This window comes from Rattus norvegicus, chromosome 5 (genome assembly GCF_036323735.1).
Source record: "Rattus norvegicus strain BN/NHsdMcwi chromosome 5, GRCr8, whole genome shotgun sequence".
NCBI classification, from domain to species: Eukaryota; Metazoa; Chordata; class Mammalia; order Rodentia; family Muridae; genus Rattus; species Rattus norvegicus.
The window spans coordinates 38,141,150-38,155,054 of NC_086023.1; the positions used below are offsets into that span (position 1 = coordinate 38,141,150).

Consider the following 13,905-nt stretch of genomic DNA (forward strand, 5'->3'; position numbering starts at 1 on the left):
TGCCACCTGTAATTTTTTTCTTTTTGCTTAAAGGATAGTGCTTAATAGACTTTGCTTGAAACCAGAAGTCCATTTTTATTAAAAAAAAAAGAGAATAGAAATATTCCCTAGATAGAACTTAGTTTCAAAGGGCAAAATAAGGATTCAGAAAACATGAAAGTGGTATTCCTTTCATTTGTCAAGAGGATTAGAAGGTCATGGAGAAATGTATGTTAAATACAATCTGGGATGAACACCAGCCTCCCTTGATGTCCACCCAAACTCCCATGCACTTAGATGTCAACCTTCTGTCAGGAGGACCTCTGAGCATGGGTGGGATCTTTGACGATACAAAGAAACTGTAAAAGGATGCAACATCAACTCTGGGGGGTGTGGATGTGGAGTTACACACATAATGGAATTCCTGCTATTGTGTGTTTTAAACTATATTCTTCCTGCTGGAGGCTGGCATGGTGGAGGGCTGCCGAGCGAAGCTTTGTTTAAAGTCTGTAAAAGGATTACGCCACTGTGAGTAGACAGGGTTTCCTGCTCCGCAGTGTTCCCTCCTTGGAGTGAATCTGAGTGGATATTATAATCTACCAGGTGTGAGTAGTATACAAAATGTTTACTGAATTGTAACCTGCTTTCTACATATCCATCGGCATGAATCATAACCACTCCTTGATAGTCATTTTGTTTGGTTGTTTTGTGCATTGCTAGAGATGGAGCCCAAAGCCCCTTAGGTTCACCCACCTAGTTACAATGCTAGCTTCTAAGAAAGCAGTACTCTTAAGACATCAAATGACATCCCTGATTGAATTTTCAAGTAACTTCTAGGATAAAAAAAAAAACCCAAGTATGTCAACTCATTATTGGATCCTTCTTACCTCAAGAATGGGACACATAACTTCTGCTGTGACATCACCGTGATCCTTGCAGAATTTGTAGAATGCCTCGAGGTAAGACTTGGAAAGAAGGGAGATTTTTAACAATGAAATGAGTAATTTTCCTTCTGGAAACTTCTAGGTCATCTTTTCCTAGCTTATAAAATGCTTTACTGGAAACTGAAGTGTTTCTACCATAGGATATTCTATAGTGAATTTAATAGGAATTTAATATTCCCATGGCCAGACTGAAAAAGAACTCCATAAAAGAACAAAACTGCACTTATTGCAATGTCTAATTATTTAACGATCACGTTTGTACTATTCTTGGATTATTTTATGTAGTTGATTCCAGCTATTCTAACAAGAGTGCCAAGTCCTTCTCTGAGCTCTGTAGATGATTTAGTGACTCTGATATTAAATCTCGTAAGACACGTTGGCTTTGACTGTGAGAATACATCTAGGTTGTAAGGTTAGACTGCCTGTGTTTGCATTCCAGGTCTAATACTCAACTAAATCATTACTAAGTTGTTTCTGCAAACGAAAGCCTTTTCTCTCCATCTTCCTTAGGTTGGTATGATGAACAAGATTGTACAAATCTTATAGCTTTGCTACTAGACTGAGTGAATTAAGATCCATGAATTGCTTATAGGACTTATAACAGGACACTATGTTCTGTTGGTTGTGTCTCAGGAATGCCTCCTTATAGCTCAAGTGTCTCTTTACAGAATGAAAGACTGCATATAATAAAATAATATTGAGAGGACCATGTATTTGAGCTTAATACACTCTTTTCATACATAGTAGTACATGTTAGTTTATGACTGTGTACACTAGCAGATTTTGCTCAGCTTATAATATACAGTTTACTCTGTATGTAATGGTGGCAATACAATTCAGACAATCAGATTATGCAGTGTTATATATGACATAGAATCTGCTAGTTGGTAATGCTGACATGGGCTTAATTATCTGTACTATTTTTATGTACAGATAATTATAAGATGCAGAAACAAGATCTACAGCAGAGATAGACACAATAAACAGAATGCCTACTGCATATGCCAGTTGCCTTTGATATAAGTTTTCTCACATATTTATCTACCCATTTATCATTATCCTTATATCCTATCCTACACATTGGACAAAGAACAAAGGATACAGAAGAATAGGATATGCTATTTATTCTTAAAAATCTTGCTAGGTAGGAGAAACTGACATACATGCATATAAACTTAAAAAAAAAAACAAAAAAAACAATAGAGGTGATATTCCAAATAGGCATGATTTAATAATTGCAGAAGTTGGCCAACGAACTAAGTTTGTTAATAATGAACTCCAACTCTATTATATTATGCAATCAAGAAAAATACATTTGGGAAAACCATTACCTTGTATAGTTTATTGCGCAGTAATTCAATATTCAGTTCATCAAGAGTATTTTCAGACATACAATCTTGGAAGAATGGAGCTGAAAGAAAAAGGCTATAAATCACAAGAGAGTACAAACCTGATATTCATCAAGCATTTACTGTGTGTGAACCCTAGACATTGCTTGCTATTCCAAACAGCAGATACACATTACCTTATTTAATCTTCACAGTACCTTGAAAATAGTCACTGAAGGCTAACTTTTTGAAATTCCTTATATCCTTTCCTTATAACAATATTTACCATCTGTACCTTAGTTTATACCAGGCTCATTGTTTTACTAAAACTATGTTTAGGCTCATTTTCGAACCTGTTACCCTGCAATATAAAGTGAGGGTGTTGGGGTAAACTAAATTACCCAAGTCATTGTACAGGGACCGGCAGAGCACAGCTTCCTATTCACAGCTCACTCATTCCAGACCGGCCTGGTTTCCATCAGTCTATACTACCTGCGCCTCAGATACAGAAAGGTGACCCAGATACAGAAAGGCTTTTTAACTTATCTCTTTGAAGGGAAACATTTTGATTCAGAGCATAGGTTCATGTATAGTGCATGTTCTTAGCATGAAAAAATACCCTATGTTTAACCCTGCTCTCTAAATTATTTATTTTATTTTGGTTTTTATATTTTTATCTAAATGGGTATTTTGCCTATAAAATACACTGTATTTTTTGTGTATGCCCAGTGCCTTCAGAGGAGAGGTTGTTGGCTCCCCACCAAATGCAGTTACAGATAGTTTGAGGCACTGTGTGAGTACTTAGGAATCGAACCCAGGTCCTCCAGAACAGCTACCAGTGCTGACTGATGAGACATTTCATTTTTTTTTTGACGGGGGATACTTTTTAATTTATTTCAAATGTTAGCCTTTTCCCAGTGTACCCTCCAGAAACCCGCTATCTCCCCCTGCTTTTGACAGTGTTCCCCAACCCAACCACCCACTTGTCCCACCTTCCCACCCTGGCATTCCCCTACACTGGGGCATCAAGCCTTAGCAGGTCCAAGGGCCTCTCCTCCCATTGATGCTGGACAAGGCCATCCTCTGCTACAGATATGACTGGAGCCAGAGGTCCATCCCAAGAGTTTGGGATGGTTGTTTAGTCCCTGGAAGCTCTGGAGTGTCTGGTTGGTTGATATTGTTGTTCTTACGGGGTTGAAAATCCCTTCAGCTCCCCCTGCTCCCCAAATTAAAAATAAAGCTACTTTGCCGATGATCAACAATGAATTGCTACCATTCTAGATTTCCTGACAGTAATAGATAATGCATGAAAACTTCCCCTTTAACATTTTGAACAATGACATTATTATCAGCACCAAATTATAATGAAATTAAGTCATCTCATAACTGATCTAGATAATTTCATAGAAGCTCCCAAGTGGCTCATAACAATGACATTTCTAAACTTCTTAAAACAAAATGCTCCCTAGATATGACCCGAATTAGTAAGAGTTTAATATGAAAGGATAAAGAACTAATTGTGTAAAACACAGAAAGGAAACCAATAGTTTGAGACCTCACAAGTTCATTTAATTTCTATGACCTCGTAGAAAGCATAAGGATTTGGAAGTTGGGATATGAGCCCCATCCCCTTCCCTAATTTGAATGATTATCAATGACAAAGATCAGATCACCTCACTTGCCTTCCTCTGAGAAATGAGAATGTAAGGTTATCCGAACTTTATCTGTTTTTCTGCTTGTGCGTTTATGTATATTTCTGTACATGTATACCTATATGCGTGGGTGCCCATACGTGCGTGTGTGTGTGTGTGTGTGTGTGTATACAAGTGGAAGTCAAGGGAAACTTTAGGTGTCATTCCTTAAGAGCCACACACCGTGTTTTTGTGATAGAGTCGCTTATTGGCCTGAAGTTTGTCAAGTCTCAGCCATCTAGCAAGGCCTATGGCTCTCTGCCATTGCAGTGCTGGGATTAGAGGAATGTGACACAACACTTGTGTTTTCTTCAAGGGTTCTGAGGCTCAAATTCAAAGTTGTTATGCCTGCAGGACAAGTGCTTTACCAATTGAGCAATGGCCCTAGGCCTAGACGCTTCTTTTTGCTGTGTTGTGTTCTTTGTTTTCAGGAAACAGGGTCTCTCTTTGTAATTGGACTGATCTCAAACTCCCAACTTCCTGCCTTAGCCTTCCACATATGTATGTATGTGCCACCATGTCCAGCTCAGATATCCTGCACACAGTATGAATCTGAATAGTATAAAACTACATTCAGACACATGTTGCATGTTGAAGGTGTGTTTTCTAATGACTCTGCTCCCACGCACAGGCCATTTCACAAATAAGTATTCATACCTAATGGTGTTTCAACCAGCACAGCCTTGAAGAGCTCTGAGGCGCTCTCTGCAATGTTGACGGCTTCCATTTCAGTGAAGCGGCCCAATGGGTGACACTTGGCTAGAACTTCTTTCACGGATTTCTTTTGCAATGCCCCATTCATCAGTAGAATTATGTTGTCTATCATATAGCTGCACCTGGAATAGTACTCAAATGTTAGAAAAACAGTGCTGAACAGTGTGGTGATTTGTAGCTGAGCCCACAGGTTAGATTCCCTGGGATGGCATTCAGGCTGAAATTTAAAGAAGGAGTGGATATTGTGACATAAAGGGTAAAGATCTGGGGACGTGAGTGTTTCAAGGTAGAAGGAAGGATATTTGAAAAAGAATAACACACACACACACACACAAACACACACACACACACACACACACACACACACACACACACTTGACCACTGGGGCAGGCCGGAGTCTGCTCATGCTGGATCATGCTGGATAGCGCTTTGGTCTTAAGAACAATGTGGGATGCTGAATGCTTCACCTACAGGGCATATGGTTGTGTCACAGTCTCTGTGTTCAATATTAAAATAGTGGAAGAATATGCCTGTAGAATATATGCTTTGCGAAAGTTAGTTTACTTGATCTAGGTAAAAATCACTGTAATGTTGATTCTGTCATTATCTCCAGAGGCCCAGATGGATGCAAAAGTAGCCCACGAGAGTGGTTATGGCTAAGAAGTGGGACAGCTGAGATCCAAACTCATACCGTGTGTTGTAGGATACTACTTCTTAATCCTTATATTATGCTGTTTTTAGTGTTTAGGACCACAAGTAAATTGGGGGCTCTTAGAAGAGAAGAGACAGTGTGGGAAGAAGATGGTTTCAGTGTATACAGATATTTTGGACAGAATGAATTATACCCAAGAAGATGATAGAAAGCTTCAGAAGTGTAACCTAAGATAGCTAGAGGCAGGAAGAGGGCAAGTTAAAGCTAGAAGGCAAAGGGATTAAGCTCACTTCCTAGACAGCATATATGCTGGCTTGTTTTATGTCCACTTTACACAGTCTAGAGTCATCTGAGAGGAAGGATCCTTAATTAGGAAAAATACTTCCATAAGACTGGGCTATAGGCAAACCTATAGGACATTCTGTTAATTACTGATTGATGTGGAAGGGCTGTCCCTGGGCTGGAGGTCTTGAGTTCTGTAAGAAAGCAGGCTGAGCAAACAAGTAAGCAGCATCCCTCTTTGGCCTCTGCATCAGCACCTGCTTCCAGTCCCTGCTCAGTTTGAGTTACTGCCCTAGCTTCCCTCATTGACTGACGTTCAGGATATGTAAGACAAATAAACCCTTTCCTATCTTCATTACTTCTGATCACAGTGTTTTTTTTCAAAGCAGTAGGCACTCTAAGACAGTATGTAAAGTGTTCCCCTTGTAAACTATAGAAGTCTCCTTACCATTCAAGAGCTGAAGGGTATGGACTAGAATGGCCAGATGGGAAGAGAGCTAGGGCAGTGAACTCCAACAGGCTCTAGAAAGTTATAAGGAGATTTCATTGAACACGGGCATATTAAGGTAGACACCGACATAGGCATCCATAGGCTATAGGTACTAAGAGTCCATCTGAGATAGTAAAAGCACTCAGTAGGTATGCTTGGGGGAGCGTAAAAGAAGAAAGGCAGGCAGAGCCTGATACGTATATGTTTAAAGAAATGGGAAAAGAGAAGGAGAGCGAGAGAGAGAGAGAGAGAGAGAGAGAGAGAGAGAGAGAGAGAGAGAGAGATCGTTCATATTTGTTTCAGCTGAGAGAGAAGAAATGGTGTGCAATGCCAAGGGGAAAGAAGCAGTGGAGAGAGTAAGGTGGCAGATTGGAGGAGGGAGGGGACAGTCCACTGATGAATTGACAGAGGCCCTCTAGTTTAACAGTGGTGGAAGACTGCATCATTGCCACCATATAGATTTGAAAAGTGAGATACTTTGTTACAGATTTCACTGAACCTGAATAGTTGGAAATGCTATTGCTGGAGCTCAGTGCATGGTTTACAGGCTCACTGAGCACCAATTCATTTCCATTTGGAAGAGCAAAGTCTTCTTCGCTCTGGTGAGTCTACAGTTTACCCCACTGAGAATTCTAACTAGCATTCTTGAAGGAGACAATTATCCCCTTCATTAAAAGCACTTGACTATAAAGTTTCTTTACCTCCCAAACAGCGGTACCACATTTAGACTTTGTGAAATTTTAGAATCCACTTTATCTGTTGAAAATGATTCCAGCATGGTATTATTTACTTAACTGTCCCTCTAAGCGCAAAAGAAATTACCCGATAAAGGGTTTGCTATCACTTAATAGTCCTTGGTAAGCTTTGGGCACTTGATGTTCCCTGCAGCACCTCTGAAATGTAAGAGCATACGCACAGATGACATTGTCCAGCTTAAGTCAGTGGTATGAAGAAGATTTGCCCACATGTAATGGGCTTCAGAAGGTGCAGACTTGTGTGTATTGCATGTGCGTATGTTTCCACTACGACAGAAGTTGGCTTCCTATTAAAAAAAAAAAGGACAAGGGTAATACTGATTGGATTGAGCTTTATTTCAGCTTCCTTTTTTGAGTGGACTTGTTTCTCAGATGGGACTATAACACCAGTCCTCCTAGTGTCCTTTAGGAAATGAATGATTGGGAGGTATCACTTTCCTGTCCCCTCCTTCACTCCTTGTTCTCATTACACACATATACCAGGTTCATCAACACCATCAACCCTTGGACATGGGACATCCATCAAATGACAGACTACTTTCTCTAGCCATAATATCTATAAAGCTCCCTGGTGGTGATATGGTGGCTAGCTACAAGAGGCCTGGTTATCTATTTAGTTCAAATTCCCGCTTTAGATAATTTTGCTCATAGGTACTGTAGTAGCCAGGATCAGTACCTACTCAGGTGGAGTAATGTTCACTTCTACTCATGGTCTATGCCAATATCCCCATTTTTAGTCCCTTTCTACATAATACCCTCTGGTATTAGCATCTGGGAAAATCATGAAAACACCTAAAATCATGTTATAATCATTCAATTTCAAAACACTTTAAGTTGTTAAAAGTAGGTTTTAGGTGGGGCACGGTGGAACACGCCTCTAATGCTACTAGGTCGTGAAGTGAAGGGGCCACACAGGTTTGAGGCCAAGTTGATCCAGAGAGTGAGACCCTACTTCAAAACTGCAAGTGATTGTTAATCATTGTAGAGTTTTAGTATGTGCAAGCGTTTCTCCCTCAGGCGTCCTGACAGTCTACTGCAGAGACGTCACAGCTCGGGGCACGGAGTCTAAGGCTGTGGAATGTGTCTTCAGGTCATCTTGCTCGAATCTGGCAGCAACCTGTTGGCAGTAATGCCAACTTGCCTCTCTGTGAAACCTCTTTTCCATTCCAAGTATCCACCACTTCCTCAGGTTGTGTAAAATGCCTACACAGTGTTGCCTTGGGTAGATAAACAACCACGTTCAAAGCCAAGGCTTCAATTCCTTTATCCAGTTTAGATAAAACAACCAGCTCAAGCCAGACACTTCCAGCATTTCCCTTTGGTCTCAGATTTCCTCTCTCCTCTTGGACTTTCACTTGTTCTTTAGCTTGTTTAAGAGTCTTGAAAAACATATTTTCTGTACAACAATGACCAGATTCTGAACTCATAGGGCTGTTGCTGAAAGTCAGCTCAGAGTTATTACTTTACTGAGTTAGAAAAACTTCCTTTTATAGATAAAAAATTTAATATGTCAGTGTCATTAACAGCGACTGTGAAACGGCTGCCCTTTGCTAAGTACTGTGGGTGTAAGATAGAAAAAGACAAATGTTTGCTAGAAGGACTGTGAAGGGATTGTGACCAGGTATTTGATGTAAAACTCACAGAGAATCAATAAAAGTATTATTCGGGGGAAAAGAGATGAATGCTTTCTATGGAAGACACGGGTCAGTGATGGCCCTGGATAATTTGTGGAGTACTGATCAGGTGTGGTATAGGATGCCTTGCTGCTAGAATATGTTTTGTAAGCATAGATTATTAGGACCAGGAAGAAGATTCATTGCATTGTATCAAGGGTAGATGTTAACATAATTTTGCATCTTTGATATTGACTTGATTTCTGGGCTAAGGTAGCATTTGCCAGGTTTCTCCAAAGTAAAACTGCTCCATCTATTCTCTCCATGTTGCATCTTTTGAGTGTCTGTCTCTACATGCATTGTCCCTGAGAAGTGGTGATGACGATTTTGCCCTTAGTACAGAGAATCTGCAATAATTCCAGGAATTTTTCTACAATGGAGATTGTTTCTCCATCACTTATTAATTAATTTAATCATTTGTTTGCACCGACACTAACCCACGGTGTTTATTTTCTACCTGGGATGATAGTTCAATGCTACTTCCTTTATTTTGGGCACAGATTGTCCCAGCTTTGGCTACTCTGAGTTCTTTCACTTGGCCTCATGTTCCTTTCACATGACTGTGTCATTGTAGTTTGGTTCTTAGCACTTCCTCCATTTCTGGCACTATAAAGTGGTCTAGGCTAATTCTGCACATTTCCTGTCCCAGCCCTAGAATCAGCTATTTCTCTGAGGAAATATTTTGATCCTATTTTTGAGCAAATAGTGCTAGAGCCAACATCTGGGTACTAGTTGGGTTTGCTAAGAGGACACTATTTCTGTTAGAACTTCTCAGCTGAGAGAATGAAGTTCCTGTGTGTGTTCTAACCAAATATCCAGCCCACTGCAATTTTAATTCAATACCCACTACTCAACAATATCAGCCACATTTTTTCCTTCTATTGTGGAAGCAGAATAGTCACGAATTTTCAGCTCTAAAGAAATGGGTTTCATGGGTTTCAAATCTATGGTTCTGAGAGTATGGTCTTTGCTTCTTCTAAACACACATAGTTTTATTGTGGATGCATAATATAAAATAAAATAGATGCCTGTTTTTAATTTATACATTACTGTTCCGAAGATTGGACCAGACTTCTGAGATGCCATAACAGTCTCCTGTCACTGAGTTATGTGTCCAGCTATGATCTGGACTCTGAGATTTCTTTATGACTGTTCCTTTTCCCACAGACATCAAAATCCCATGATCCACAGCAGTGCCCAACCCAAATGCCACGGATATGTTTCTCTTCTCTTGGCAATCTCTAGGCTTTATCAGCAGCACCACTGCTTTCCCTCTTAAAGTGACAGTGACCTCCTTCTGCTCTCAAGGGCAAACATAAATTTCCATTCCATCTGTACAGGCATTCTTGAAATTGGTCTATGATTACCTCTTCAGCAGAAGATAACCTCATGAAATTTATAGGCAAATGGATGGAACTAGAAAATATCAACCTGAGTGAGGTAACCCAATCACAAAAAAACACACATGGTATGCACCCACTGATAAGTGGATATTAGCCCACATGCTTGAATTAACCCAGATACAATCCACAGACCACATGAAGCTCAAGAAGAAGGATGACCAAAATGCAGATGCTTCAGTCCTTCTTAGAAGGGGGCACAAACATATTCATAGGAGGAAATACACAGGCAAAGTTTGGGGCAGAAACTGAAGGAAAGGCCATCCAGAGACTGCCCCACCTGCGGATTCAGGCCATATACATACAGCCACTAAACCCAGACAATATTGCTGATGCCAAGAAGTGAATGCTGACAGGAGACTGAAATAGCTGTCTCCTGAGAAGCTCTGCCAGAGCATGATAAATACAGAGGCGAATGCTAGCAGCCAACCATTGCACTGGGAGCAGAGTCCCCATTGGAGGAGTTAGACTCCGTAAGAACAATACCAACCAACCACAGCTCCCAGGGACTAAACCATCATCCAAAGAGTACACATGGACAGACCCATGGCTCCACCTGCATATGTAGCAGAAGATGGCCTTGTTGGGCACCGATGGTCCTGCTAAGTCTTGATGCCCCAGTGTAGGGTAATGTCAGGGCAGGGAGGCAGGAAGGAGTGGGTGGATAGAAGAAGGGGAAGGGGGGATGGGGCAAAGAGGTTTATGGGCGGGAAACAGGAAAAGGAAATACCATTTGAAATGTAAATATAAAATATCCAATAAAAAATAAGGTAAGATAACTTAGAAGAAAGTATATATTTTAACAAATGGGGATATAGCCCAGTGCTGGAATGCTTACCTAGCCTGTACCAAGGTCTGGAATGTGACCCACAGCACTGAAAGGGGGAAAAAGTTCACATTTTAGAAGAAAGAATAGAGCAGATGTCTGAAGAGTGTTTTGGGGGCCGAAATGAGACTTAGTGAGATACACTGAGTAGGTGTGCTAAAAGGAAGACTCATCAGACTGAGCGGGGTGAGGATGGCAACCGGAAGTGCCTGGATAAGATGGGAGGGACTAAGGTGGGAGGGGATATGGTGGAAGGGACTCAGCAGCTTACACAGTTTTGAAGGCACAGTGAAGTAGGGTACAAGACCGAAGGGAGTATGCAAACAAGTGTTAAAACAGAGGGAAATAGAACATTCTTTTAATCGAAGTTGGCACCACAGGACAAGAAGGGAGGGCTTACTAGGGCCACTGGGCAAATTAAAGTAAACCATGCATATCAAAGCGGCTTGTAAATCATAACAAGGTTGTCACATTAGAAGGAACTGAGGCTTGGGAATAGATAAACATGGTTCTAAGCCCAGTTCTGCCACTTAAAAGCCAGTTCACAAGCACTCCATTTCCTCAGCGTAAGAACAGAAATATTTATTCAATTTTCAATGGTTAGCCTCAGGATTAGTAATAATAGGAAAACACAGGAGAGTGCCTTCCATAAAGTAAGGCCACGTACTCTGAGAAGAGATTTCCCTGTAAGTTGGTCTCTGCAGGCATAGAAGTAGAAAGTCAAAAGCCATATCTTTAGTATGAAAACGTTCACAGTGTTTATATCCTTCTATTAAGCTTGAGGTTTCCTCATATGTGGCTTCACATTTACTTCCAACTGAAAGAACACTTTCAAAATTCACTTTTTCTTCTTGGTAGATGGATGGTAGGGACAAGATGCAGAGCAGTCACGTGGAAGGGTGAGACCTCCAAAAGTCCATGAGTAGAGGGTGGGGAGATAGTTCAATGGCTTTTACTTGAGTGTAATCCTTCCTGGGAACCCACCGTGGAAGGAGGGAGCCAACTCGCCAAAGTTATCTTTTGACATCTACATGAATGTGCTTGTAGTGACATATTAACAAGAAAGAAAATTAAAATTAAAAAAGAACATGAGAAGGTTATGATTTGGGGGGATTAGCTTCAGGTGCTTGATTTAAAAATATTTTGAAAAGCCAGTCAACACACTCTTTCCTCCCCTCCCCCCCTCTCTCTTTGTGTATGTGTGTGTGTGTGTGTGTGTGTGTGTGTGTGTGTGTGTGTCCAGTTCTGTACCTTTGAATCCTACATGTCTTTGGGTGGTCATTATTCTAGACAACTATTTTTTTTTTAAGTAAAAAGTTCAATGTTATCTATGTCTTCAACAATAAATTTGTTAACTTTGAAAACTATTATTATTAAAGAACATTATACACATATGTGAAAATGTTACAATGACCTCATTATTTTGTGTAATTAAAACAGGCTAATATAAAACACCCAAAACAAAAATGACGACAGCGCTTGCTAGTGGCCGTCTTCCATTACAATCGCTTCTGTACATAAACAGACTTGGACTTACTTTTGTAAATGGAAGCACTTCCAGATTGAGACTGAACTCCTCCCTTTGATCTCAAAACAAACAGTGTATACTGTGGTGATGATACTAGATATAGGGTCTAAAGGCGGGGTGTGGTTTAATCCTGGAAGTCACATCTTTATGACAGATTTGTGATTAGGAGGGTGCATGCTAGGATGTGTGGTGGTCAGAGGGCACCATGAGGTGAGTCACTTCTCTCCTTCCACTGTGTAGATCCTTGGAATGGAACTCTACTTATCATGACTGGTAGACTTTGCTCACTAAGATCTTGCCAACTTGAAAGTCACATCTTTACATCAAGCTTGGTCGCTGCAGTGCCTTTCTACATTACAGGCTGTATCAGGATCCTTCTATCTGGAAAGCACAGTTATAGTCAGTGGCAATAATTGTCTTAGGTGGTCAGGGCTCTTAGATATGTTGGCTGGATCATGTCTGTACCTGTGAGGGGGAGAGAAAGAAACAACATACATTTTCAGATGCAACTGTTTTCTAATAAAGGTGTGGTGGGTGTTACATTTGATACCTTTTAAAATGTATTTCGTCCCCCAGGAAAACTCCCCAGTGAAAGGTACTGGTTCACACATAACAGGCTACCCTGTCATTCAGTTTGACAAAGACAGTAAGGACCACGTTGTATCTTTCCAACTTAATAATTTTCAAGTGAAGATTTAACGTGACAAATGTTTAATCAAATCATGGAACTGCTCAATCCAGAGCTCGCCAAATGTGCTCCATGGGGAAGCCCTGACATTTGTGTGACTTGCAAATGTGCTGCTGAGATTCAGCACACACAAACGTTCTGCTCCCTCTGCATTTTCGGTAACATTTTTATTTCTCTGAAGCTTCCCGTTTTTAAAATAGAGGATGTGAAAACTAATTTTTCAGAACTATTGAATTTTGTTGTCCCATCCTTTTTTTCCTTCTAGCAAAATAAAATACCAAAAGATGACTCTGTATTTAGCGTTGACTGAAACAGTAACATAAAACAAGAAGGTTGCTAACCTTGTATTGCCCAAACTCTAGAACTGTTAAACTCTTTAGTATTTAAGACAGTGCCCAGGCTTGCTGAAAATTCCTCCCAAGTTTTTGCATTTTTCTACATTGTCATTGTGTCCGTTGCCTTTTCTAAAAACATAAGGATGCTAAAAGTTCCAGTATGTCTAGTCCTTTCAGGCTGTAGTCAGATACATTCTCATTTTAGCTTTTTAAGTGTTTCCAACTCAGGGTTGGAGAGATCTTCCAATGGTTAAGAGCATTCGCTGTTCTTGGAAAGGACTGGGATTCAGTTCCCAGCACCCATGTTAGGTGGCTCACAACTGCTCTGTTCTAGGGAGATCTGACACCCTCTTCTGTCATCCTCTGGAACTGGGCATGCCCCGTGCACACATACACACAGACATGCAGGTGCTCACACATCCACATAAAGTGAAGCTTTAAATGTCTTCACCTAGAAGGGCTCTCCCTCTGACTGTGCGTCTTCTCTGTCTTCGCCTATGGTTCCTGTGCGTGCACACTGGCAGAAGCATGATGGCTGTGAAGAATCCTCAGTGCATTCACTCACAAATTTTTAGTAAACGTTTAATGGGACATGCGATCTGGAGTCGACTATTAGCTC

At 40.6% G+C, this 13,905-nt stretch overlaps 1 protein-coding gene across 1 annotated transcript in view; it reads right to left on the minus strand.

Annotated features, from left to right (window-relative positions):
• Window positions 1–13,905, minus strand: part of Atp6v0d2 (ATPase H+ transporting V0 subunit D2) — a 49,095-nt gene that overhangs the window by 7,999 nt on the left and 27,191 nt on the right. Inside the window, exons 3-5 of the mRNA NM_001011972.1 lie at window positions 4,600–4,778; window positions 2,255–2,334; window positions 867–944 (exon numbers count right to left, since the gene is read on the minus strand). Coding sequence (NP_001011972.1) covers window positions 867–944; window positions 2,255–2,334; window positions 4,600–4,778 — 337 coding nt within the window. The remainder of the gene's footprint in view (window positions 1–866; window positions 945–2,254; window positions 2,335–4,599; window positions 4,779–13,905) is intronic.